The sequence below is a fragment of the Pseudophryne corroboree genome, chromosome 3 (assembly GCF_028390025.1).
Source record: "Pseudophryne corroboree isolate aPseCor3 chromosome 3, aPseCor3.hap2, whole genome shotgun sequence".
Classification (NCBI taxonomy): Eukaryota; Metazoa; Chordata; class Amphibia; order Anura; family Myobatrachidae; genus Pseudophryne; species Pseudophryne corroboree.
The window spans coordinates 475,573,103-475,601,078 of NC_086446.1; the positions used below are offsets into that span (position 1 = coordinate 475,573,103).

The following is a 27,976-nucleotide window of genomic DNA, read 5'->3' on the forward strand; positions in this document are numbered from 1 at the left end:
CCGACACCTGTTTCGGTTTTAGGAGGTCTCTGACTAGAGATGACAGCTCCTTGGCTTTCTCCTCCGGGAGAAACACTTTTTCACTTTTTTTTTTTTTTTGGTCTGTGTCCAGAACCCTCCCCAGGAACAGTAGACATGTCGTAGGAACCAGCTGTGACTTTGGAATATTCAGAATCCAACCGTGCTGTTGTAGCACCTCCCGAGATAGTGCTACCCCGACCAACAACTGCTCCCTGGACCTCGCCTTTATAAGGAGATCGTCCAAGTATGGAATAATTAAAACTCCCTTTTTCCGAAGGAGTATCATCATTTCGGCCATTACCTTGGTAAATACCCTCGGTGCCGTGGACAGACCAAACGGCAACGTCTGGAATTGGTAATGACAGTCCTGTACCACAAATCTGAGGTACTCCTGGTGAGAACGGTAAATGGGGACATGCAGGTAAGCATCCTTGATGTCCAGCGATACCATGTAATCCCCTTCGTCCAGGCTTGCAATCACCGCCCTGAGCGATTCCATCTTGAACTTGAACCTTCTTATATAAGTGTTCAAGGATTTTAAATTTAAAATGGGTCTCACCGAACCGTCCGGTTTCGGTACCACAAACATTGTGGAATAGTAACCCCGTCCTTGTTGAAGGAGGGGTACCTTGACTATCACCTGCTGCGAATACAGCTTGTGAATTGCCTCCAGCACTGCCTCCCTGTCCGAGCGAGCTGTCGGCAAGGCAGATTTGAGGAAACGGCGAGGGGGAGACGTCTCGAATTCCAGCTTGTACCCCTGAGATACTACTTGTAAAATCCAGGGATCCACCCGTGAGCGAGCCCACTGGTCGCTGAAGTCCTTGAGACGGGCCCCCACCGTACCTGGCTCCGCCTGTGGAGCCCCAGCGTCATGCGGTGGACTTAGAGGAAGCGGGGGAGGACTTTTGTTCCTGGGAACTGGCTGTATGCTGCAGCTTTTTCCCTCTACCTCTGCCTCTGGGCAGAAAGGACGCGCCTCTAACCCGCTTGCCTTTCTGGGGCCGAAAGGACTGTACCTGATAATACAGTGGTTTCTTTGGCTTTGAGGGAACATGGGGTAAAAATGTTGACTTCCCAGCTGTCGCTGTGGAAACGAGGTCCGAGAGACCATCCCCAAACAACTCCTCACCCTTGTAAGGCAAAACTTCCATGTGCCTTTTAGAATCTGTATCTCCTGTCCACTGCCGAGTCCACAATCCTCTCCTGGCAGAAATGGACATTGCGTTTATTCTAGATGCCAGCCGGCAAATATCCCTCTGTGCATCTCTCATGTATAAGACTGCGTCTTTAATATGCTCTATGGTTAGCAATATAGTGTCCCTGTCTAGGGTATCAATGTTTTCCGACAGGGAATCTGACCACGCAGCTGCAGCACTGCACATCCATGCTGAAGCAATAGCTGGTCTCAGTATAATGCCTGAGTGTGTATATACAGACTTCAGGATAGCCTCCTGCTTTCTATCCGCAGGCTCCTTTAGGGCGGCCGTGTCCGGAGACGGTAGTGCCACCTTTTTAGACAGACGTGTGAGCGCTTTATCCACCCTAGGGGATGTCTCCCAACGTGACCTGTCCTCTGGCGGGAAAGGGTACGCCATTAGTAACTTTTTAGAAATTACCAGTTTCTTATCGGGGGAAACCCACGCTTCTTCACACACTTCATTTAATTCATCAGATGGGGGAAAAACCACTGGTAGCTTTTTCTCCCCAAACATAATACCCTTTTTTGTGGTACCTGGGGTAATATCAGAAATGTGCAACACATTTTTCATTGCCGTAATCATGTAACGGGTGGCTCTATTGGAATGTACACTAGTCTCATCGTCGTCGACACTGGAGTCAGTATCCGTGTCGACATCTGTGTCTGCCATCTGAGGTAGTGGGCGTTTTAGAGCCCCTGATGGCTTTTGAGACGCCTGGGCAAGCACGGGCTGAGAAGCCGGCTGTCCCACGTCTGCTATGTCGTCAGACCTTTTATGTAAGGAGTTGACACTGTCGCGTAATTCCTTCCACATGTCCATCCATTCAGGTGTCGACCCCGCAGGGGGTGACATCACATTTATCGGCATCTGCTCCGCCTCCACATAAGCCTCCTCATCAAACATGTCGACACAGCCGTACCGACACACCGCACACACACAGGGAATGCTCTGACTGAGGACAGGACCCCACAAAGTCCTTTGGGGAGACAGAGAGAGAGTATGCCAGCACACACCAGAGCGCTATATAATGCAGGGATTCACACTACACACAGTGATTTTTCCCCTATAGCTGCTATAAATACACAGTTTGCGCCTAAATTTAGTGCCCCCCCCCCTCTCTTTTTTACCTTATTGAGCCTGGAAACTGCAGGGGAGAGCCTTGGGAGCGTCCTTCCAGCGGAGCTGTGAGAGGAAATGGCGCCAGTGTGCTGAGGGAGATAGCCCCGCCCCCTTCTCGGCGGACTTCTCCCGCTTTTTTAAGGATATTTTTGGCAGGGGATTTTACACATATATAGTCCTACTGACTATATTATGTGTTTTTTGCCAATCTAAGGTACTCTTATTGCAGCCCAGGGCGCCCCCCCCCCCCCCCCCCCCCCCCCCCCCCCCCCAGCGCCCTGCACCCATCAGTGACCGGAGTGTGTGGTGTGCATGGGGAGCAATGGCGCACAGCTGCAGTGCTGTGCGCTACCTTAATGAAGACCGGAGTCTTCAGCCGCCGATTTCCTGGACGTTCTTCTTGCTTCTGGCTCTGCAAGGGGGACGGCGGCGCGGCTCTGGGACCGGACGACCGAGGCTGGGCCTGTGTTCGATCCCTCTGGAGCTAATGGTGTCCAGTAGCCTAGAAGACCAAGCTAGCTGCAAACAGGTAGGTTCGCTTCTCTCCCCTAAGTCGCTCGTAGCAGTGAGTCTGTTGCCAGCAGATCTCACTGAAAATAAAAAACCTAAATATATACTTTCTTTTCTAAGAGCTCAGGAGAGCCCCTAGTGTGCAACCAGCTCGGCCGGGCACAAAATTCTAACTGAGGTCTGGAGGAGGAGCATAGAGGGAGGAGCCAGTGCACACCAGGTAGTCCTAAATCTTTCTTAGATGTGCCCAGTCTCCTGCGGAGCCGCTATTCCCCATGGTCCTTACGGAGTCCCCAGCATCCACTAGGACGTCAGAGAAATGTGAAATTCATTAGAAGTGTGGTTACACTGAGTTAACCCTATAGTTTCTGGCAAGCGGGTTCCAGACAGAGATGGATAATACAGAGACCATACATACGTTCAATGTTACATGTCATGTACTATGACTAAAATCCCTGGTGGATTTTTATACACCACAGGTATAGAGATTAACAGACCAATATATCCTCCAGGAAATGGTGTATTATGGCACCTATAGTGCCGAGGTAAGCATATTATTACCATAATCTAACGAATGAGTTGTAACAATTGCTATGAATGAGGGGATCGTATATGAACTGAAATATGGTACCTATAATAGATGAATTCATCTATTATAGGTACCATATTTCAGTTCATATACGATCCACTCATTCATAGCAATTGTTACAACTCATTCGTTAGATTATGGTAATAATATGATTACCTCGGCACTATAGGTGCCATAATACACCATTTCCTGGAGGATATATTGGTCTGTTAATCTCTATACCTGTGGTGTATAAAAATCCACCAGGGATTTTAGTCAAATAGTACATGACATGTAACATTGAACGTATGTATGGTCTCTGTATTATCCATCTCTCTCTGGAACCCGCTTGCCAGAAACTATAGGGTTAACTCAGTGTAACCACACTTCTAATGAATTTCACATTTATTCACCCCATTTGTCTCTTTAAATTACCAGTATTAAAACCACTAGTATAGATTTTACTATTGTTAATTCCGGACTTTGCGTTCCATTGACTGTGGAACGCAATATACAGGAAGAACTTTGTGAAACGCCCAGGGCGGTGCGGACCTGTATGACGCGGTATCCCGCGTGACCGGTCACGCCGCCTTTCGGGTCATGGGGTCTATTACGCGGCACGTCTACAAGGAGGATAGAAGCCGCACAATCTCCTCAGGCGGGGCACGACATCCGTGTATGGGATGGACGCTTCCGCCGGAAATCCGGCGAAAATACAGTGCGTTCCACACGGTTGGAACGCACAGCGCAAAAATAGGAAAAAAATGTATTTTTAGTATCATTTATAATGTTAAAACACATGTTTTTTACATACTGTGTATAGAAATGTACTACAGGTTTATTCTCTCTCCAGTATAAATATATTTTAGCTAGAGTACAGCTGTAATTATTTTAATATTATCTAGCCCAGGAAGGGGCGGATATCTTCACCATACCAGGTATAAATAGAGGGTATGGAACAGTTCACATGCACCTTGACAAAGACTAATTAGTAGAAACGCGTTGGTAGAGCATGTGAGATTTTGGAACACCACTGTTACCAGTTTTTCCAGCCAGTTAGCGGTGAGATATCCCAGGTTAACATCTTATTTTACTGTTGTACTGTGCTGTATTCAATCTGTTTTACTGGTTTCCTGTTCGTGGTGAATCACCAAATTGGTTTTTTAAGTAATTTTATAATAAATTTATATGAATCTTCACACATCCCTTCGTGTTTATGCTTAATACCGAGCCTAATACGAAGCCAGGAAGTGTATGAAGACGGCAGGACGGCCTACTGATAAAGAAACCGTTATATGGAAGAACGGCATCTTTCAAAGTAAGCACGAATGTGAGCATTTGTTTTTATAAGGATTGCGCGAGATTATCTGTGATACACTGGTACCGGGTGGAAGAGACTTCACACTCAGAGGCTTTAAAGAAACCTTTATAGGTTTTTTCTGGGGTACATGAAAGTAAGCACACATGTGAGGAGCCTCCTTTTCCTTCAACACCAGGGTGAACCTATACAGATAGAAACACACCTCCAAAGTCACTACAGTATAAGGAATCCTGGAAGAAGTCACCTTCTTATTATCAATTGCTTCTGGGATCTCAATTGAATCTCTGTATACCATTTGTGTTTTTTTACATATTACCTTATGAACTTGGATCTATATGAGAACTACTTATAAGAAGTTTCTGGACCTTTCCAACGTTCTTTTATGGACATTTGACAGTTGCGGCAAATCATCACGGTAACCGTACATTGTTTGCGCCACCAGCGGGTCCCTATCCCACTGTTTGTTATTGTAATTCTTCTTAGGTGTGTGTGGTGACACATCAGGGTAGGATCCCACTAAAGGCAGCAGCTAGAGTGCGCGGGAATATACCTTAACATAAATCATATTCCGGTACTATTTCTCGACCGGCTATGGCGTCGGCCTGGGTTTGTAGTGCGGTTGTGGCATGGGCAGATTCCTTATCTACGGAAATTGACACCTTAGATAGGGACGCCATTCAAATGACCATAGAGCATATCAGAGATGCTGCCTTGTATATGAGGGATGCTCAGAGAGACATTTGTTTATTAAGCTCCAGAATAAATGCTATATCTATTTCTGCTAGGCGGCTCTTGTGGACCAGACAGTGGACGGGAGATGCCGATTCAAAACGGCATATGGAGTCCTTGCCTTACAAAGGGGTGGAGTTGTTTGGAGACGGCCTCTCGGATCTTGTCTCTACGGCTACGGCTGGTAAGTCAAATATCTTACCTTATGTCCCCCCGCAGCATACAAAAAAGGCACCTCATTATCAAATGCAGTCCTTTCGTTCCAATAAAAACAAGAAGGTACGTGGATCATCCTTTGTTGCCAGAGGGAAAGGCAGGGGAAAAAAGCTGCACACAGCTAGTTCCCAAGAGCAGAAGTCCTCCCCTGCATCTGCAAAGTCCACCGCATGACGCTGGGCCTTTCCGAGGGGAGGCAGATCTGGAGGGGGCTCGTCTTCGGTTTTTCAGCCACGTCTGGGTTCACTCGCAGGTGGATCCCTGGGCATTAGAGATTGTTTCTCAGGGATACAGGGTGGAATTCGAAGACTTGCCATCTCGCCGATTTTTCAAATCGGCTCTGCCGGCTTCCCCGTCAGAGAGGGAGCTAGTGTTGGCAGCAATCCAAAAATTGTATATTCAACAGGTGATTGTCACAGTTCCTCATCTCCAGCAAGGAGAGGGATATTACTCAACCCTGTTTGTGGTCCCGAAACCGGACGGTTTGGTCAGACCCATTTTAAAACTGAAATCTCTGAACCTGTACTTGAAGAGGTTCAAGTTCAAAATGGAATCACTCAGGGCGGTCATCGCCAGCCTGGAGGGGGGTGAGGGGGGGGGTTGGATGGTGTCCCTGGACATAAAGGATGCTTACCTTCATGTTCCGATATTCACCCCGCATCAGGCGTTCCTGAGATTTGCAGTGCAGGACTGTCACTACCAATTTCAGACGTTGCCGTTTGGGCTTTCCACGGCCCCGAGAATTTTCACCAAGGTAATGGCGGAAAAGACGGTGCTCCTGCGCAGGCAGGGGGTCACAATTATCCCATACTTGGACGATCTCCTCATAAAGGCGAGATCTCGGGAAAGGTTGCTGGACAGCATGTCTCTGTCCATGAAGACGTTGCAGATACACGGCTGGATTATCAATATACCGAAGTCCCAGCTAGTCCCTACAACGCGTCTGACCTTTTTGGGGCTGATTCTAGACACAGACCAGAAAAAGGTTTTTCTTCCGATCGAAAAGGTTCAGGAACTCATAGCCATGGTCAGGAACCTATTAAAACCAAAAAAGGTTTTAGTGCATCATTGCACGCGGGTCCTGGGGAAGATGGTGGCTTCCTACGAGGCAATCCCTTTCGGCAGGTTCCATGCGAGGACTTTTCAATGGGACCTCTTAGACAAGTGGTCCGGGTCCCATTTACAAATGCATCAAAGGATCACCCTGTCTCCCAGGACCAGGGTATCTCTCCTGTGGTGGCTGAACAGTGCTCACCTACTAGAAGGTCGCAGGTTCGGCATTCAGAACTGGGTCGTGGTGACCACGGACGCAAGCCTCCGAGGCTGGGGAGCAGCGACACTGGGAAGAAATTTCCAAGGTCTCTGGTCAAGCCTAGAGTCTTGTCTCCACATCAACGTCCTGGAGTTGAGGGCCATATACAACGCCCTGCGTCAAGCGGAGGAATTGCTTCGGAGAAAACCGGTTCTGATTCAGTCAGACAATGTCACGGCAGTGGCTCATATAAACCGCCAAGGCGGAACAAGGAGCAGAATGGCCATGGCAGAAGCGACCAGGATTCTATGCTGGGCGGAAGGCCATGTAAGCGCGCCGTCAGCGGTGTTCATCCCGGGGGTGGACAACTGGGAGGCGGACTTCCTCAGCAGGCACGACCTGCATCCGGGAGAGTGGGGACTTCATCAAGAAGTCTTCGCACAGATCACGGATCGTTGGGGACTGCCTCAAATCGACATGATGGCATCCCGTCTCAACACAAAGCTAAAGCGGTATTGCGCCAGGTCAAGGGACCCTCAGGCGGTAGCGGTAGACGCTCTGGTGACACCTTGGGTGTTCAGATCGGTCTATGTGTTTCCTCCTCTTCCTCTCATACCCAAGGTGTTGAGAATAATACGAAGAAGCAGGGTCAGAACAATACTCATTATTCCGGATTGGCCACGGAGGACTTGGTATCCGGAGCTGCAAGAGTTGCTCGCAGGGGATCCGTGGCCTCTTCCTCTAAGGCAGGACCTGCTGCGGCAGGGGCCCTGTCTGTTCCAAGACTTACCAAGGCTGCGTTTGACGGCATGGCGGTTGAACGCCGGATCCTAGCGGAAAAAAGGATTCCGGAGGAAGTCATTCCTACCCTGATCAAGGCTAGGAAAGACGTGACGTTAAAACATTATCACCGTATATGGCGGAAATATGTTTCTTGGTGTGAGGCGAGAGCTGCTCCTACGGAGGAGTTCCATTTGGGCCGTCTACTTCACTTCCTTCAAACAGGAGTGACTTTGGGCCTAAAATTAGGGTCCATTAAGGTCCAGATTTCGACCTTATCCATTTTCTTTCAAAGAGAATTGTCCTCTATTCCTGAAGTACATACCTTTGTGACGGGAGTGCTGCATATTCAGCCTCCCTTTGTGCCTCCGGTGGCGCCTTGAGATCTTAACGTGGTGTTACGTTTCCTCAAGTCACCTTGGTTTGAACCACTCAAAACTGTGGAGTTGAAATACCTCACGTGGAAAGTGGTCATGTTGTTGGCATTGGCTTCGGCAAGACGTGTTTCTGAATTGGCGGCTTTATCACATAAAAGCCCATACTTGGTTTTTCACGTGGATAGGGCAGAGTTGAGGACTCGCCCTCACTTTCTGCCAAAAGTGGTCTCATCTTTTCATGTGAACCAACCTATTGTCGTGCCTGTGGCTACACGGGACTTGGAGGATTCCAAGTCCCTGGATGTAGTCAGGGCTTTGAAGATTTATGTGACCAGAACGGCTAGAATCAGGAAGACTGAAGCTTTGTCCGTTCTGTATGCGGTCAACAAGGTTGGCGCTCCTGCTTGAAAGCAGACTATTGCTCGCTGGATCTGTAACACGATTCAGCAGGCGCATTCTATGGCAGGATTGCCGTTACCGAAATCGGTTAAGGCCCACTCCACTAGGAAAGTGGGCTCTTCTTGGGCGGCTGCCCGAGGGGTCTCGGCAGGACAAACACCTTTGCAAAGTTCTATAAGTTTGATACCCTGGCTGAGGAGGACCTCCTGTTTGCTCAATCGGTGCTGCAGAGTCATCCGCACTCTCCCGCCCGTTTGGGAGCTTTGGTATTATCCCCATGGGACTCATTACGGAGTCCCAGCATCCTCAAGGACGTTAGATAAAATAAGATTTTACTTACCGGTAAATCTATTTCTCGTAGTCCGTAGAGGATGCTGGGCGCCCGTCCCAAGTGCGGACTTCTTCTGCAAGACTTGTATATAGTTATTGCTTACATAAGGGTTATGTTATAGTTTTTCGGTGGAACCGTGGCTATGTTGTTGTTCATACTGTTAACTGGGTAAGTTTATCACAAGTTATACGGTGTGATTGGTGTGGCTGGTATGAATCTCGCCCTTAGATTTACAAAAATCCTTCCTCGTACTGTCCATCTCCTCTGGGCACAGTTTCCCTAACTGAGGTCTGGAGGAGGGGCATAGAGGGAGGTGCCAGTGCACACCCAGAGTCCAAAGTTTTCTTAAAGTGCCCTATCTCCTGCGGAGCCCGTCTATTCCCCATGGTCCTTACGGAGTCCCAGCATCTTCTACGGACTACGAGAAATAGATTTACCGGTAAGTAAAATCTTATTTTCACTATCTCAAAAAAATCCGTATTTCGGAATATTCTGTATTTCGGAATATTTGGATATGGGATACTCAACCTGTACTGGTTTTTTAGTCATCAACATGTCATGTTCCTGCTGCAGGAAATGTTGTGGAGAATGTTTCATGCCATAATGGGGTTGTCTGGAGATTTGCTGGACATATAAAAGGGCGTACAAGGGGATCTGACGGGCATATAAAACATTTATGTTTGATAGGTATGTGGGGACAGGTATTATCCTAATTTTGTTTTATTTTCTATCCAGTTGTTTACTTCATTTTGAAGAACATTCCCCATACTATTTTAATAGGAGTACAGATATAATATGAGTTTTCTATAAATATGTCTGTGAAAGACAAGCAATAACTGTCGAACAATATAATGCAACAATATTTTGTAAAAATAATTCTATATTTCTCTAACGTCCTAGTGGATGCTGGGGACTCCGTAAGGACCATGGGGAATAGACGGGCTCCGCAGGAGACATGGGCACTCTAAAGAAAGAATTTAGATTCTGGTGTGCTCTGGCTCCTCCCTCTATGTCCCTCCTCCAGACCTCAGTTTGAATCTGTGCCCGGACGAGCTGGGTGCTGTTCAGTGAGCTCTCCTGAGCTTGCTGTAAGAAAGTATTTTGTTAGGTTTTTTATTTTCAGCGAGCTCTGCTGGCAACAGACTCCCTGCATCGTGGGACTGAGGGGAGAGAAGCAGCCCTACTCTCTGCAGATAGGTCCTGCTTCTTAGGCTACTGGACACCATTAGCTCCAGAGGGATCGTACACAGGATCTCACCCTCGTCGTCCGATCCCAGAGCCGGAAGACAGAAGCCGGGTGAGCATAAGAAGCAAGAAGACTTCAAAATCGGCGGCAGAAGACTCCAGTCTTCACTGAGGTAGTGCACTGCACTGCAGCTGTGCGCCATTGCTCCCACACACACCCACATACTCCGGTCACTGTAAGGGTGCAGGGCGCAGGGGGGGGCGCCCTGGGCAGCAATTAGGACCTCTTGGCAAAAATTTAGCATATAAACTGTTGGGCACTGTATATATGTATGAGCCCCTGCCAAAATATTGTACATTAAAGCGGGACAGAAGCCCGCCGCTGAGGGGGCGGGGCTTCTTCCTCAGCACTCACCAGCGCCATTTTTTCTCCACAGCTCCGCTGAGAGGAAGCTCCCCAGGCTCTCCCCTGCAGATATACGGTAGAAGAGGGTAAAAAGAGAGAGGGGGGGGGCACATAATTATGCGCAAAAATCATTATAACAGCGGCTACTGGGTTAACATTAAGTTACTGTGTTATTCCTGGGTTATAAAGCGCTGGGGTGTGTGCTGGCATACTCTCTCTCTGTCTCTCCAAAGGGCCTTGTGGGGAAACTGTCTTCATAAAGAGCAGTCCCTGTGTGTGTGGTGTGTCGGTACGCTTGTGTCGACATGTTTGACGAGGAAGGCTATGTGGAAACAGAGCGGGAGCAAATGAATGTGGTGTCTCCGCCGACAACTGATTGGATGGATATGTGGAAGGTTTTAAATGATAATGTTAATTCCTTGCATAAAAGGTTGGATAAAGCTGAATCCTTAGGACAGTCAGGGTCTCAGCCCGTGCCTGATCCTATGTCGCAGAGGCCGTCAGGGTCTCATAAGCGCCCACTATCCCAAATTGTTGACACAGATACCGACATGGATTCTGACTCCAGTGTCGATTACGATGATGCAAAATTACAGCCTAAATTGGCTAAATCCATCTGTTATATGATTATAGCAATTAAGGATGTGTTGCGCATCACAGAGGAAACCCCAGTCCCTGACAAGAGGGTTCATATGTATGGGGAAAAAAGGCAGGTGGTGACCTTCCCCCCTTCACACGAGCTAAATGAGTTATGTGAAAAGGCTTGGGAATCTCCAGATAAAAAACTGCAGATTTCCAAACGGATGCTTATGGCGTATCCTTTCCCGCCAATGGACAGGTTACGCTGGGAATCCTCCCCTAGGGTGGACAAAGCTTTAACACGCTTATCCAAGAGGGTAGCTCTGCCGTCACAGGATACAGCCACCCTAAAAGATGCAGCGGATAGAAAGCAAGAGGGTACCTTGAAGTCCATTTATACACATTCAGGTACCTTACTAAGGCCGGCAATTGCGTCGGCCTGGGTGTTTAGTGCTGTAGCAGCATGGACGGATACCTTATCTGAGGAACTTGATACCTTAGACAAGGATACTATATTAATGACCCTGGGGCATATAAAAGACGCTGTCCTATATATGAGAGATGCTCAAAGAGACATTAGTCTACTGGGCTCTAGAATAAATGCTATGTCGATTTCTGCCAGAAGGGTCTGTGGACTCGGCAATGGACAGGTGATGCCGACTCAAAAAGGCACATGGAGGTTTTACCTTACAAGGGTGAGGAATTGTTTGGGGAGGGTCTCTCGGACCTGGTCTCCACAGCTACTGCTGGAAAGTCACATTTTTTGCCATATGTTTCCTCACAACCTAAGAAAGCACCGTATTACCAAATGCAGTCCTTTCGATCACAAAAAGGCAAGAAAGTCCGAGGTGCGTCCTTTCTTGCCAGAGGCAGGGGCAGAGGAAGGAAGCTGCACAACGCAGCTAGTTCCCAGGAACAAAAGTCCTCCCCGGCTTCCACTAAATCCACCGCATGACGCTGGGGCTCCACAGGCGGAGCTAGGCCCGGTGGGGGCGCGTCTCCGAAATTTCAGCCACAAGTGGGTTCACTCTCAGTTGGATCCCTGGGCACTAGAGATTGTGTCTCAGGGATACAAGCTGGAATTCGAAGAGATGCCCCCTCACCGATACCTCAAATCGGCCCTGCCAGCTTCCCCTTTAGAGAGGGAAATAGTGTTAACTGCAATTCACAAATTGTATCTTCAACAGGTGGTGGTCAAGGTTCCCCTCCTTCAACAAGGAAAGGGTTATTATTCGACCATGTTTGTGGTACCGAAACCGGACGGTTCGGTCAGACCCATATTGAATTTAAAATCCCTGAACATATACCTGAAAAGGTTCAAGTTCAAGATGGAATCGCTCAGAGCGGTCATCGCAAGCCTGGAAGGGGGGGATTTTATGGTGTCTCTGGACATAAAGGATGCTTACCTTCATGTCCCCATTTATCCACCTCATCAGGAGTACCTCAGATTTGTGGTACAGGATTGTCATTACCAATTTCAGACGTTGCCGTTTGGGCTCTCCACGGCACCGAGAATATTTACCAAGGTAATGGCGGAAATAATGGTACTCCTGAGGAAGCAAGGGGTCACAATTATCCCATACTTGGACAATCTCCTCATAAAAGCGAGGTCAAGAGAGCAGTTGCTGATCAGCGTAGCACGCTCTCTGGAAGTGTTACGACAACACGGCTGGATTCTAAATATTCCAAAGTCGCAGTTGATTCCTACGACTCGTCTGCCTTTCCTGGGCATGATTCTGGACACAGACCAGAAGAGGGTTTATCTCCCGATGGAGAAGGCTCAGGAACCCATGACACTGGTCAGAAACCTATTAAAACCAAAACAGGTGTCGGTGCATCACTGCACTCGAGTCCTGGGAAAGATGGTGGCATCATACGAGGCCATTCCCTTCGGCAGGTTCCATGCGAGGACCTTTCAATGGGATCTACTGGACAAATGGTCCGGATCACATCTTCAGATGCATCGGCTTATCACCCTATCCCCCAGGGCCAGGGTATCTCTCCTGTGGTGGCTGCAGAGTGCTCACCTTCTCGAGGGTTGCAGATTCGACATTCAGGACTGGGTCCTGGTGACCACGGATGCGAGCCTCCGAGGGTGGGGGGCAGTCACACAGGGAAGAAATTTCCAAGGTCTGTGGTCAAGTCAGGAGACTTGCCTTCACATCAACATCCTGGAACTAAGGGCCATATACAACGCCCTACGTCAAGCAGAGTCCCTACTTCGCGACCAACCGGTTCTGATTCAGTCAGACATCACCGCAGTGGCTCATGTAAACCGCCAAGGCGGCACAAGGAGTAGGGTGGCGATGGTAGAAGCCACCAGAATTCTTCACTGGGCGGAGAATCACGTAAGCGCACTGTCAGCAGTGTTCATTCCGGGAGTGGACAACTGGGAAGCAGACTTCCTCAGCAGGCACGACCTCCACCCTGGAGAGTGGGGACTTCATCAAGAAGTCTTCACGCAGGTTGCATGTCGGTGGGAACTGCCACAGGTGGACATGATGGCATCCCGCCTCAACAAAAAGCTACAGAGGTATTGCGCCAGGTCAAGAGACCCTCAGGCGATAGCTGTGGACGCGCTGGTGACGCCGTGGGTGTTCCAGTCGGTCTATGTATTTCCTCCTCTTCCTCTCATTCCCAAGGTGCTGAGAATCATAAGAAAAAGAGGAGTGAGAACAATACTCATTGTTCCGGATTGGCCAAGAAGGACTTGGTATCCAGATCTGCAAGAAATTCTCACAGAGGACCTGTGGCCTCTGCCTCTAAGATAGGACTTGTTGCAACAGGGGCCCGGTCTGTTCCAAGACTTACCGCGGCTGCGTTTGACGGCATGGCGGTTGAACGCCGGATCCTAGCAGAAAAAGGCATTCCGGATGAGGTCATTCCTACGCTGATAAAGGCTAGGAAGGACATGATGGCTCAACATTATCACCGTATATGGCGAAAATATGTTGCTTGGTGTGAGGCCAGGAATGCCCCTACGGAGGAATTCCAGCTGGGCCGTTTCCTTCACTTCCTACAGTCGGGGGTGACTTTGGGCCTAAAATTGGGTTCCATTAAGGTCCAGATTTCGGCCCTGTCCATTTTCTTTCAAAAAGAACTGGCTTCTCTGCCTGAAGTTCAGACGTTTGTAAAGGGAGTGCTGCGTATTCAGCCCCCTTTTGTGCTTCCAGTGGCACCTTGGGATCTTAACGTGGTGTTGAGTTTCCTGAAATCACACTGGTTTGAACCACACAAAACGGTGGAATTGAAATACCTCACGTGGAAGGTGGTCATGCTACTAGCCTTGGCTTCGGCTAGGCGTGTGTCAGATTTGGCGGCTTTGTCACATAAAAGCCCTTATCTGGTTTTCCATGCGGATAGAGCAGAATTGCGAACCCGCTCACAATTTGTGGTGGTTTCATCCTTTCATATAAACCAACCTATTGTGGTGCCTGTGGCTACTACTGACTTGGAGGATTCAGAGTTACTTGATGTGGTCAGGGCTTTGAAGGTTTATGTACGGCTAGGGTCAGGAAAACAGAATCTTTGTTTATCCTGTATGCTTCCAACAAGCTTGGGGTGCCTGCTTCAAAGCAAACTATTGCTCGCTGGATCTGTAACACGATTCAGCAGGCTCATTCTGCGCTGGATTGCCGCTGCCTAAATCAGTTAAGGCCCATTCCACTAGGAAGGTGGGCTCTTCTTGGGCGGCTGCCCGAGGGGTCTCGGCATTACAGCTTTGCCGAGCGGCTACTTGGTCAGGTTCAAACACCTTTGCAAAGTTCTACAAGTTTGATACCCTGGCTGAGGAGGACCTTGTGTTTGCTCAATCGGTACTGCAGAGTCATCCGCACTCTCCCGCCCGTTTGGGAGCTTTGGTATAATCCCCATGGTCCTTACGGAGTCCCCAGCATCCACTAGGACGTTAGAGAAAATAAGATTTTACTTACCGGTAAATCTATTTCTCGTAGTCCGTAGTGGATGCTGGGCGCCCGTCCCAAGTGCGGACTTCTTCTGCAATGCTTGTATATAGTTATTGCTTAAATAAGGGTTATGTTATAGTTGCATCAGGGTTGATCTGATGCTCTGTAGTTGTTCATACTGTTAACTGGGTAAGTTTATCACAAGTTATACGGTGTGATGTGGCTGGTACGAGTCTTGCCCTGGATTTCCAAAATCCTTTCCTTGTACTGTCAGCTCTTCCGGGCACAGTTTCTCTAACTGAGGTCTGGAGGAGGGATATAGAGGGAGGAGCCAGAGCACACCAGAATCTAAATTCTTTCTTAAAGTGCCCATGTCTCCTGCGGAGTCCGTCTATTCCCATGGTCCTTACGGAGTCCCCAGCATCCACTACGGACTACGAGGAATAGATTTACCGGTAAGTAAAATCTTATTATTTCCATAGAATATCAAAAGCTGTAGTTTTTCCAGGTAAAGGGGTATGTGAGGGGATTGAGAGCTGTGTACATGCTCAAGGACACTGGTTTACTCACAGGATTAATGATAGAGGAAGGTTTGTGAAATTAAGGTCTAAGTGACATACTATATTTCTGTGACCTTATGACAGCGATTCCCAACCTCAGTCCTCAAGGCACATTCACGTTCCTGGTTTAAAGAAAAACTATACTTGAGCACAGGTGACTTAATTAGTGCCTCAGTTATTTTGCTTTAACCATCTGTGTTCAGGCATTGATATCCTATCCCTAACTTCGCCCCCTCCGTGGCTTACTGTCTGGTGCGGTAGTCTCTGCCCGTTCGTGATCCTGGCTGTCGGAATAAACAGCTAAACCCATCTAAAGCTGTGCTTTTGGAATCACAACTACTGTTTTGACGGGTCTGGTATGGAAGGTAGATAGTAACTAGGTCGACAGTGTCTAGGTCGGCCACTACTGGTCGACAGTAACTAGGTCGACATGGTCTAGGTCGACAGGTCAAAAGGTCGACATGAGTGTTTTTTTTGGGTGTCGTTTTCATCGTAGTGTGACCGGGAACCCCAATTAGTGCACCGTGTCCCTTTGCAAGGTACCTCGCTCCGCTACAGCTTTGCTCGGCACAGATTACCGTTCCAATCATAGTCCACGTGGATCGTTAAGTATGAAAAGGTTAAAAAAAAAGAAAAAAATCGTGAAAAACTCATGTCGACCTTTTGACCTGTCGACCAATAGTGGTCGACCTAGTGTCGACCTAGAGACCAGATCCCGTTTTGACACCCAAAGTGCAGGGTTTGAACACATTTTTTCTAGCACAGCAGGAGGCTGCAAGGAAAAATGTGACCTCTGTGGCTGCTGGAGCCCAATCAGCAAAAACAACTGAATTGCTGCTGCCAGGCTCCTCTGCGTTCAAGGGGGTAATTCTGAGTTGATCGCAGCAGGAAATTTTTTAGCAGTTGGGCAAAACCATGTGCACTGCAGGGGAGGCAGATATAACATGTGCAGAGAGAGTTAGATTTGGGTGTGGTGAGTTAAATCTGCAATCTAAATTGCAGTGTAAAAGTAAAGCAGCCAGTATTTACCCTGCACAGAAACAAAATAACCCCCCCAAATCTAACTCTCTCTGCACATGTTATATCTGCCCCCCTGCAGTGCACATGGTTTTGCCCAAATGCTAAAAAAATTCCTGCTGCGATTAACTTGGAATTATCACCAAATGGGAGTTTGGGACACCCAAAGCAGGACGTTAGATGTGTTTAACCGTTTTACGTTGAATATAAAACCTGTTTGGGTGTGACATGTGCGATATGCATGGGTGCCAAAACACAACTGAATTGTCACTGGTTGTCTAAAATTCCCATTTAGACGGAAAAAAGGACGGCCAAAACCAATTGGATCAGCCTCAATTAAATGGGCACCCATCGGAGCAATTCAATAGTTATCCTGATCGGCTGCACATCACTTTTCATGTGCTCAAATTACTTCCTTTACATACATATGATTTTGGAGCACATGTATAATCACTATTTATTGTTCTGTGGTTTAGGTGTGAGATGGTGACTCATGTTTATTGATCTGTGCAACTATAGAGTGCAGGGCCAGTCGAGTGACTATCGCTTTATTTTGTACAATAGATGCCATTAGTATTCAGAAGCTGCACTACTGTCATGCAACATTATGGGGGGGAATTTAAATTGTTTTAGTACGTCCCATCATGAAAGATCGCCCATTACTTTAGACGGGGCAATATTCAATTGTTGTTCCGGCGCTGGGCACCCATTCCTTTTTCCGCACTGATCACTCTCAAAATAAAAATAAAAATAAAAATCTTCAGAAGTCCCAAGAGTGAACCAGCTCCCTTGGGCACAAAACAAAGATTTGCTTGGAGGGGGGACATAGTAGGAGAGGAGCTAGTCACATGGTTATAAATTTAAAGTGTCAGCTCCCAGTTACTGCCTACTATATCCCCATTGTATCTGCACTCCAGTGGCCCCTAGTGGATGAAGGAGAAATAGGGTTTAGCAGTGTAAAGTAGCTAAACCAGCCTAAACGATTGGTTGTCACAAGGAAAATGTGTGAAAAGCACAGCTTTACGCACATATCTGCTCACCGCCTCAGAAGAGGGCAAATAGAAATAATGAGCGCCTCAAAAAAAAAAAACAATATTAAAATTCCACCTATGTCTTTAGTTTTGTTATAACAACCTGTGTAAGGTCTCAAATCTCTCTATTAATTTAACATTTATAACATATTTTAATGGCACTAATTAATATTTGTTAGCGTTCAGCTATGATAAAGCATTACTGTATCAACATAAATCACACTACCTATCAAATTTTTCTGCGTCGTGGAATTAAAGGTGCAATTCACTTACATGATGACGCGTCTGTTTAGAAACCAATACTTCCGTCGCTGGCGGTCATATCCAATTGGCTCATGCCTTATGTAGGGTTTGTTTTTTTGGATTTCAGCAACGCAGTCATTGACACCAGACACTTTATGAGCCACACACACTTCACACTGCCACTCATCCTCAGGAACCTCCTCCAGGGGTGGTTTTACACACTCCAAGTGGTAAACGGCAGAACATGTCTCACAACAGAGCAAGTCTCCCAATTTGTGACACACGCGACAGTGGTCATCATATTGGATTACACCTTCTGACATTAACTCCTCACGGGCCATATTAGTAGTTAAAAACTGATCAACGAGGAAGAGCAGGACCTGCACTTTGCTTTCTATGGGACCATACGGGTAATCGTCCACCTCCTGGAAGGGAAGCACGTGGTGGTACTCCTTGTCACTTTCACAATACACTCGCAAGACTTCTGGCCATGTCATGCCATCTATGAAGTATAGGGTGGAATTGACACTGTCTTTTAGGTCAGCAGGTCCAAAGGTAGTATTTGAGGTGTCCTCTTCTCGGAGTACAGCTTTGAGAAGAGCCACGTGTGTTTCAGCCATCAGTGTGCACTGTTCTTGACTCACAAGAGCAGCACAGAAGTCCTCAAAGCGGAATGGAGAGAGCCGCAGAACTGTGCCAAAGTTCCTCAGCACCTCATAGATTGCTATAACGTTCATTAACTGCTCACTGGGCAACAGCAAGTCTTCTGAGGACTTGGGAAACTCCAGAGGGGGGACATCTTTCTCTTCGAATATTGGAGAACGTGGCCGATGAACTCTGGGTTTTCGCCTTCCTGTTAACACATGAAAAGATTGGTTCAAGTACTGTAGCAAAAAGAAATAGGACACTGTATATGAATATACATACATTAAAATAAGAATTTACTTACCGATAATTCTATTTCTCATAGTCCGTAGTGGATGCTGGGGACTCCGAAAGGACCATGGGGAATAGCGGCTCCGCAGGAGACTGGGCACAAAAGTAAAAGCTTTAGGACTACCTGGTGTGCACTGGCTCCTCCCCCTATGACCCTCCTCCAAGCCTCAGTTAGGATACTGTGCCCGGACGAGCGTACACAATAAGGAAGGATTTTGAATCCCGGGTAAGACTCATACCAGCCACACCAATCACACCGTACAACTTGTGATCTGAACCCAGTTAACAGCATGATAACAGAGGAGCCTCTGAAAAGATGGCTCACAACAAATAATAACCCGATTTTTGTAACAATAACTATGTACAAGTATTGCAGACAATCCGCACTTGGGATGGGCGCCCAGCATCCACTACGGACTACGAGAAATAGAATTATCGGTAAGTAAATTCTTATTTTCTCTGACGTCCTAGTGGATGCTGGGGACTCCAAAAGGACCATGGGGATTATACCAAAGCTCCCAAACGGGCGGGAGAGTGCGGATGACTCTGCAGCACCGAATGAGAGAACTCCAGGTCCTCCTCAGCCAGGGTATCAAATTTGTAGAATTTAGCAAACGTGTTTGCCCCTGACCAAGTAGCTGCTCGGCAAAGTTGTAAAGCCGAGACCCCTCGGGCAGCCGCCCAAGATGAGCCCACTTTCCGTTTGGAATGGGCTTTTACAGATTTTGGCTGTGGCAGGCCTGCCACAGAATGTGCAAGCTGAATTGTATTACAAATCCAACGAGCAATAGTCTGCTTAGAAGCAGGAGCACCCAGCTTGTTGGGTGCATACAGGATAAACAGCGAGTCAGATTTTCTGACTCCAGCCGTCCTGGAAACATATTTTCAGGGCCCTGACTACGTCCAGCAACTTGGAATCCTCCAAGTCCCTAGTAGCCGCAGGTACCACAATAGGCTGGTTTAAGTGAAACGCTGAAACCACCTTAGGGAGAAATTGAGGACGAGTCCTCAATTCTGCCATGTCCGTATGAAAAATTAGGTAAGGGCTTTTATAGGATAAAGCCGCCAATTCTGAGACACGCCTGGCTGAAGCCAGGGCTAACAGCATTACCACTTTCCATGTGAGATATTTTAAGTCCACAGTGGTGAGTGGTTCAAACCAATGTGATTTTAGGAACCCCAAAACTACATTGAGATCCCAAGGTGCCACTGGAGGCACAAAAGGAGGCTGTATATGCAGTACCCCCTTGACAAACGTCTGAACTTCAGGAACTGAAGCTAGTTCTTTTTGGAAGAATATCGACAGGGCCGAAATTTGAACCTTAATGGACCCTAATTTTAGGCCCATAGACAGTCCTGTTTGCAGGAAATGCAGGAAACGACCCAGTTGAAATTCCTCTGTAGGGGCCTTCCTGGCCTCACACCACGCAACATATTTCCGCCAAATACGGTGATAATGTTGCACAGTTACATCCTTCCTGGCTTTGATCAGGGTAGGGATTACTTCATCCGGAATGCCTTTTTCCTTCAGGATCCGGCGTTCAACCGCCATGCCGTCAAACGCAGCCGCGGTAAGTCTTGGAACAGACAGGGTCCCTGCTGGAGCAGGTCCTTTCTTAGAGGTAGAGGCCACGGGTCTTCCGTGAGCATCTCTTGAAGTTCCGGGTACCAAGTCCTTCTTGGCCAATCCGGAGCCACGAGTATAGTCCTTACTCCTCTCCTTCTTATGATTCTCAGTACCTTGGGTATGAGAGGCAGAGGAGGGAACACATACACTGACTGGTACACCCACGGTGTTACCAGAGCGTCCACAGCTATTGCCTGAGGGTCCCTTGACCTGGCGCAATAACTGTCCAGTTTTTTGTTGAGGCGGGACGCCATCATGTCCACCTTTGGTTTTTCCCAACGGTTCACAATCATGTGGAAGACTTCTGGGTGAAGTCCCCACTCCCCCGGGTGGAGGTCGTGTCTGCTGAGGAAGTCTGCTTCCCAGTTGTCCACTCCCGGAATGAACACTGCTGACAGTGCTATCACATGAATTTCCGCCCAGCGAAGAATCCTTGCAACTTCCGTCATTGCCCTCCTGCTTCTTGTGCCGCCCTGTCTGTTTACGTGGGCGACTGCCGTGATGTTGTCCGACTGGATCAACACCGGCTGACCCTGAAGCAGAGGCCTTGCCTGACTTAGGGCATTGTAAATGGCCCTTAGTTCCAGGATATTTATGTGAAGTGACGTTTCCATGCTTGACCACAAGCCCTAGAAATTTCTTCCCTGTGTGACTGCTCCCCAGCCTCTCAGGCTGGCATCCGTGGTCACCAGGACCCAGTCCTGAATGTCGAATCTGCGGCCCTCTAGAAGATGAGCACTCTGTAACCACCACAGGAGAGACACCCTTGTCCTTGGAGACAGGGTTATCCGCTGATGCATTTGAAGATGCGATCCGGACCATTTGTCCAGCTTCATTGCCGTGATCAACTGAAAAGTTCTTGCGTGGAATCTGCCGAATGGAATCGCTTCGTAAGAAGCCACCATTTTTCCCAGGACCCTTGTGCATTGATGCACTGACACTTGGCCTGGTTTTAGGAGGTTCCTGACTAGGTCGGATAACTCCCTGGCTTTCTCCTCCGGGAGAAACACCTTTTTCTGGACTGTGTCCAGAATCATCCCTAGGAACAGCAGACGTGTCGTCGGAATCAGCTGCGATTTTGGAATATTTAGAATCCACCCGTGCTGTCGTAGTACTACTTGAGATAGTGCTACTCCGACCTCTAACTGTTCTCTGGACCTTGCCCTTATCAGGAGATCGTCCAAGTAAGGGATAATTAAGACGCCTTTTCTTCGAAGAAGAATCATCATTTCGGCCATTACCTTGGTAAAGACCCGGGGTGCCGTGGACAATCCAAACGGCAGCGTCTGAAACTGATAGTGACAGTTCTGTACCACAAACCTGAGGTACCCTTGGTGAGAAGGGCAAATTGGGACATGGAGGTAAGCATCCTTGATGTCCAGAGACACCATATAGTCCCCTTCTTCCAGGTTCGCTATCACTGCTCTGAGTGACTCCATCTTGAATTTGAACCTTTGTATGTAAGTGTTCAAGGATTTCAGATTTAAAATAGGTCTCACCGAGCCGTCCGGCTTCGGTACCACAAACAGCGTGGAATAATACCCCTTTCCCTGTTGTAGGAGGGGTACCTTGATTATCACCTGCTGGGAATACAGCTTGTGAATGGCTTCCAATACCGCCTCCCTGTCGGAGGGAGACGTTGGTAAAGCAGACTTCAGGAACCGGCGAGGGGGAGACGTCTCGAATTCCAATTTGTACCCCTGAGATACTACCTGCAGGATCCAGGGGTCCACTTGCGAGTGAGCCCACTGCGCGCTGAAATTCTTGAGACGGGCCCCCACCGTGCCTGAGTCCGCTTGTAAGGCCCCAGCGTCATGCTGAGGACTTGGCAGAAGCGGGGGAGGGCTTCTGTTCCTGGGAAGAGGCTGCCTGCTGCAGTCTTTTTCCCCTTCCTCTGCCCCGGGGCAGATATGAGTGGCCTTTTGCCCGCTTGCCCTTATGGGGACGAAAGGACTGAGCCTGAAAAGACGGTGTCTTTTTCTGCTGAGAGGTGACCTGGGGTAAAAAGGTGGATTTCCCAGCCGTTGCCGTGGCCACCAGGTCCGATAGACCGACCCCAAATAACTCCTCCCCTTTATATGGCAATACTTCCATATGCCGTTTGGAATCCGCATCACCTGACCACTGTCGCGTCCATAACCCTCTTCTGGCAGAAATGGACAGCGCACTTACTCTTGATGCCAGAGTGCAAATATCCCTCTGTGCATCTCGCATATATAGAAATGCATCCTTTAAATGTTCTATAGTCAATAATATACTGTCCCTGTCCAGGGTATCAATATTTTCAGTCAGGGAATCCGACCAAGCCACCCCAGCACTGCACATCCAGGCTGAGGCGATTGCTGGTCGCAGTATAATACCAGTATGTGTGTATATACTTTTTAGGATATTTTCCAGCTTCCTATCAGCTGGTTCCTTGAGGGCGGCCGTATCAGGAGACGGTAACGCCACTTGTTTTGATAAGCGTGTGAGCGCCTTATCTACCCTAGGGGGTGTTTCCCAACGCGCCCTAACCTCTGGCGGGAAAGGGTATAATGCCAATCATTTTTTAGAAATTAGCAGTTTTTTATCGGGGGAAACCCACGCTTCATCACACACCTCATTTAATTCATCTGATTCGGGAAAAACTACGGGTAGTTTTTTCACACCCCACATAATACCCTTTTTTGTGGTACTTGTAGTATCAGAAATGTTCAAAACCTCCTTCATTGCCGTGATCATGTAACGTGTGGCCCTACTGGAAAATACGTTTGTTTCCTCACCGTCGACACTGGAGTCAGTGTCCGTGTCTGGGTCTGTGTCGACCATCTGAGGTAACGGGCGCTTTAGAGCCCCTGACGGTGTTTGAGACGCCTGTACAGGTAATAACTGATTTGCCGGCTGTCTCATGTCGTCAACAGTCTTTTGTAAAGTGCTGACACTATCACGTAATTCCTTCCATAAGACCATCCAGTCAGGTGTCGACTCCCTAGGGGGTGACATCACTATTACAGGCAATTGCTCCGCCTCCATACCATTTTCCTCCTCATACATGTCGACACAACGTACCGACACACAGCACACACACAGGGAATGCTCTGATAGAGGACAGGACCCCACTAGCCCTTTGGGGAGACAGAGGGAGAGTTTGCCAGCACACACCAGAGCGCTATATATATATACAGGGATAACCTTATATAAGTGTTTTTCCCTTATATAGCTGCTGTATAGATTTATCTGCCAAATTAGTGCCCCCCCTCTCTTGTTTTACCCTGTTTCTGTAGTGCAGGACTGCAGGGGAGAGTCAGGGAGCTTCCCTCCAACGGAGCTGTGAGGAAAAATGGTGCCAGTGTGCTGAGGAGATAGGCTCCGCCCCCTTCTCGGCGGCCTTTCTCCCGCTTTTTTAAGGAAAAATTGGCAGGGGTTAAATGCATCCATATAGCCCAGGAGCTATATGTGATGTATTTTTTTTGCCATATAAGGTGTTTTTATTGCGTCTCAGGGCGCCCCCCCCCAGCGCCCTGCACCCTCAGTGACCGGAGTGTGAAGTGTGCTGAGAGCAATGGCGCACAGCTGCGGTGCTGTGCGCTACCTTATTGAAGACAGGACGTCTTCTGCCGCCGATTTTCCAGACCTCTTCAGTCTTCTGGCTCTGTAAGGGGGCCGGCGGCGCGGCTCTGGGACCCATCCATGGCTGGGCCTGTGATCGTCCCTCTGGAGCTAATGTCCAGTAGCCTAAGAAGCCCAATCCACTCTGCACGCAGGTGAGTTCGCTTCTTCTCCCCTTAGTCCCTCGGTGCAGTGAACCTGGTGCCAGCAGGATTCACTGAAAATAAAAAACCTATACTTAAACTTTTTTACTAAGCAGCTCAGGAGAGCCACCTAGTGAGCACCCTTCTCGTTCGGGCACAAAAATCTAACTGAGGCTTGGAGGAGGGTCATAGGGGGAGGAGCCAGTGCACACCAGGTAGTCCTAAAGCTTTTACTTTTGTGCCCAGTCTCCTGCGGAGCCGCTATTCCCCATGGTCCTTTCGGAGTCCCCAGCATCCACTAGGACGTCAGAGAAATATATAGTAAAGGCCATGTAACATGATTGGGCTAAATAATATATGATGAAAACTCAGAACTGTTTATTTTCGTTATCTAACTCTACATGTCACGAAGGCTTTCCTTTACTGAAATAGAGAATCTATAAAGAGATCTGGGGAGGGTACACCATATATCTGCCTGCACCACTATGGAGAAGCCCACAAAACAGTATCAATTGGTATGGAGCTTCCAAATGATCAAAAATGCTACAGGAAAAAGACTGGACTCATACATAGGAAATGACTGAGTGAGATTTTTAGAAATGTACTGAATCTTTTTTTCATTGTCCATTGAGGAGATACTGGATTTCCATGAGGTATAGAATACAGTAAAGGGACCATGCACACTTTAAATTTACTGTCAAAAAGCTCAAACTCCTACCACCCTATACTCCCACTGGCAGCCAGGGAACTTCATTTTTGTTTAACAGTGCCCCAAAGAATAAGCCAGAACTATATAACAATGTGGAAAAAAGAAAAACACAAAATATTGTGAAACGATAACAATCCAAACAAGTAAAATGATAAAAGTATGATCAAAAATAGAAACAGGGCTTAATCAATTGTCTCCAAAGGACTACCAAAAAATACTCCAACATTTTCTCTTAGCATCCAATGGGGGACACTGCATTACCATGGAGATGTATCAAAGCTGTCCCTGAGTGATGGTAGTGTCACTCAAGGTGCCGGGTGCTGATCAGTGAGGAGGGCATATTTTTATTTTGAAGGGCAAAATTTTAGACGTGATGTATCGCTACAGTAGATGTAACAATACAACATATCTAAAATTCTGCCCTTCAAAATTAACATATGCCCTCCTCACTGATCAGCACCTAGAGTGACACTATGGGGCCGATTCAAATGTTTTTATCGCGGCCACCACTAGATGGCGCCCGATGGCAGCAATTCAACTGTTCTGCCTTTCAGGCACCCAGTAGCCACCGAGGACACTTTTTTTTTTCTTGCAGCCTCCCGAGATATGAGAAAAAATGTGTAGCAACTCGGCACTTTACGCCCAAAGCAGGGAGTTTAGGTGGCTAAACCCGGTCTGTTTGGGCGCGACATGCATGGGCGCCCAAACACAACTGAATTGTGACAATTGTTTGGGCGTCTAAACAGTCCCGTTTAGACTGGATTTTTAGACGCCCAAAACATTTGAATCGGCCTCTATGATGGTACATTCGGAAGTTACAGTGCACAGCACCATACCCCAGAACGTACTTACAGACAAAAAAATTTTTAAATCTGACAATTTTGTTAAAGTATGCACCAAAGTGCAGGTAGATGCTCAGCAGAGGCCTGTGCCGGACAATCCAGGTGACTACCAAAGATCTAGAGGAAAAAGTGATCAAATTCTGTGTAACTGCAGTCCTGCCACATGTAATCCTGACAAAGAAATTAATGAAGTCATCAACCTGGAAATGATCTGTTTCGAAGCTGGTGAGCCTTTCTTGTGAACATTGAAGAAAAAATCAGATCATATGTATACAGAGTAATAATACTTTGCCCACATACAGAAAACCAAAAGGCTGCTTCTTCTGGAGCCTGGTCTACACGGAGATCAAAGTATCCTGATCAGGATTGGCTGATTTAAACAATTTATTTATATATTTTATTATGCTGTGAGTACTGGCACAGTGCCATGACATCTTAAAAAAAGCAAAATGTTATAATTTTGTATCATCATAATTAATTAAATCTGAATAGTAAATAGGACTAATGCTGAACATTAACTTGCCCCTATTTTCCTTATTTTATTAGCCTATCTACATATATTCGGGTTGGTATCGCATGACCGGCGATCACCATACCGATGCCGGGATCCAGGCATTAGGACGGCCAGCAGGGAGGGTGGAAGGGGCGAACGCTACTAAGCCCCTTGCGAGCTTGCTGCGCTCGCCATGCGGCGGGCTCAGTGGTGAGCGCAGTTCTATTCCCACTCTATGGGTGTCATGGCATGCCAAATGTCGGGATTGTGAGGGGGAGGGGTGTAGGTGCTGGTATTTTAACTACATCCCATGTATTCAGATGCAATAAGAATAAAGGGGCAGATGTATTAAGCCTGGAGAAGTGATAAAGCAGTGATAAGTGCAAGGTGATAACGCACCAGCCAGTCAGCTCCTGTCAATTTACATATTGGAGCTGATTGGCTGGTGCATTATCACCTTCCACTTATCACTGCTTTATCACTTCTCCAGGCTTAATAAATCTGCACCGATAAGCTATAAAAAAAAAAAAAAAAAAAAAAAATTAGGTTTAATTAAAAGAAGTATAATAAATAACATCAAAACATTGATCAAGTTTTCTAATACATATTTTTTCATTAAAAAATTAATGCAAAAAAAAAATGGATTAAGCAAAAAAAAAAGAAAAAACGTGTTTTTTCTTTAACGGTTCATTTTTTTTCAGCCATTATACTGATTCATATAGAACACTGCTTCTCAAAAGTTCACGTTTTCCAGCTTGCCTAGGAGGTTCACTACTCACTGATACATTTTAAAATATCCACAGGTGGTGCTAATTATTTCACTTGCAATTCTGTGGAGACCTGGAAAATATGAACCGAGGACCATGTTGGAGAATCTGTGATATAGAACTTAAGGGGGCAATTCAATTGTTACACGAAAATTTAGCTCCAGGACTAAGGGGTCGATTCAATTCGGCAACTTATGAATAGCGCCGGGAATTAGCTCCCGACGCTATTCAATTCAGCTAAAGTTAAGTCGGCGAAAGCCCGTTCTCGCCGACTTAACAGGTAGTTTTGTCGGGAGAACGGGCATTCTCCGACTTAATTCCCCGGCGCGAGGCCGATTCCCGACAAAATCAGCCTCGCGCCGGCCGCGTGGCAGCACTTTTGTCGGTTTTCTTCTCTCACCCCTCTGGGATGAGAGAAGAATTCCCGACAATTGCGGGTAACTAGCAGCTGAATTGAATAGCGTCGGTAGCTAATTCCCGGCGCTATTCATAAGTTGCCGAATTGAATCGACCCCAATGTACCTGGACAATTGAATTACCTCCCACAATGGCCACAATTTTATGTGACAATGGGCACAATTCAATTCGATGACAGTTGAATAGCGCCAGGAATTAGCTACCAGGACACTATTCAATACAGCGCCCTGTGACACCCAAAAGTTCCGTTGCGATGCTGATTTCTGCCCATAGTGCAGCGGAAACAGTGTCTCGCCGGGCACTGAAGTCGGAGAATGCAGAATCTCCCAACAAAAAATAAGAATTTACTTACCGATAATTCTATTTCTCGGAGTCCGTAGTGGATGCTGGGGTTCCTGAAAGGACCATGGGGAATAGCGGCTCCGCAGGAGACAGGGCACAAAAAAGTAAAGCTTTTACCAGATCAGGTGGTGTGCACTGGCTCCTCCCCCTATGACCCTCCTCCAGACTCCAGTTAGGTACTGTGCCCGGACGAGCGTACACAATAAGGGAGGCAATTTGAATCCCGGGTAAGACTCATACCAGCCACACCAATCACACCGTACAACTTGTGATCTAAACCCAGTTAACAGTATGATAACAGAAAGAGCCTCTTAAAGATGGCTCCTTAACAATATAACCCGAATTTGTTAACAATAACTAT

The 27,976-nt window shown here is 47.4% G+C and overlaps 1 protein-coding gene across 5 annotated transcripts in view; it reads right to left on the reverse strand.

The window, feature by feature from the left end:
* The window catches only part of BPTF (bromodomain PHD finger transcription factor), a 313,494-nt gene that overhangs the window by 240,083 nt on the left and 45,435 nt on the right, over window positions 1-27,976 (reverse strand). For all 5 annotated transcript variants that reach the window (XM_063960818.1, XM_063960817.1, XM_063960819.1 and 2 more), the window contains exon 2: window positions 17,782-18,604. In XM_063960818.1, the coding sequence (XP_063816888.1) occupies window positions 17,782-18,604 (823 nt within the window). The remainder of the gene's footprint in view (window positions 1-17,781; window positions 18,605-27,976) is intronic.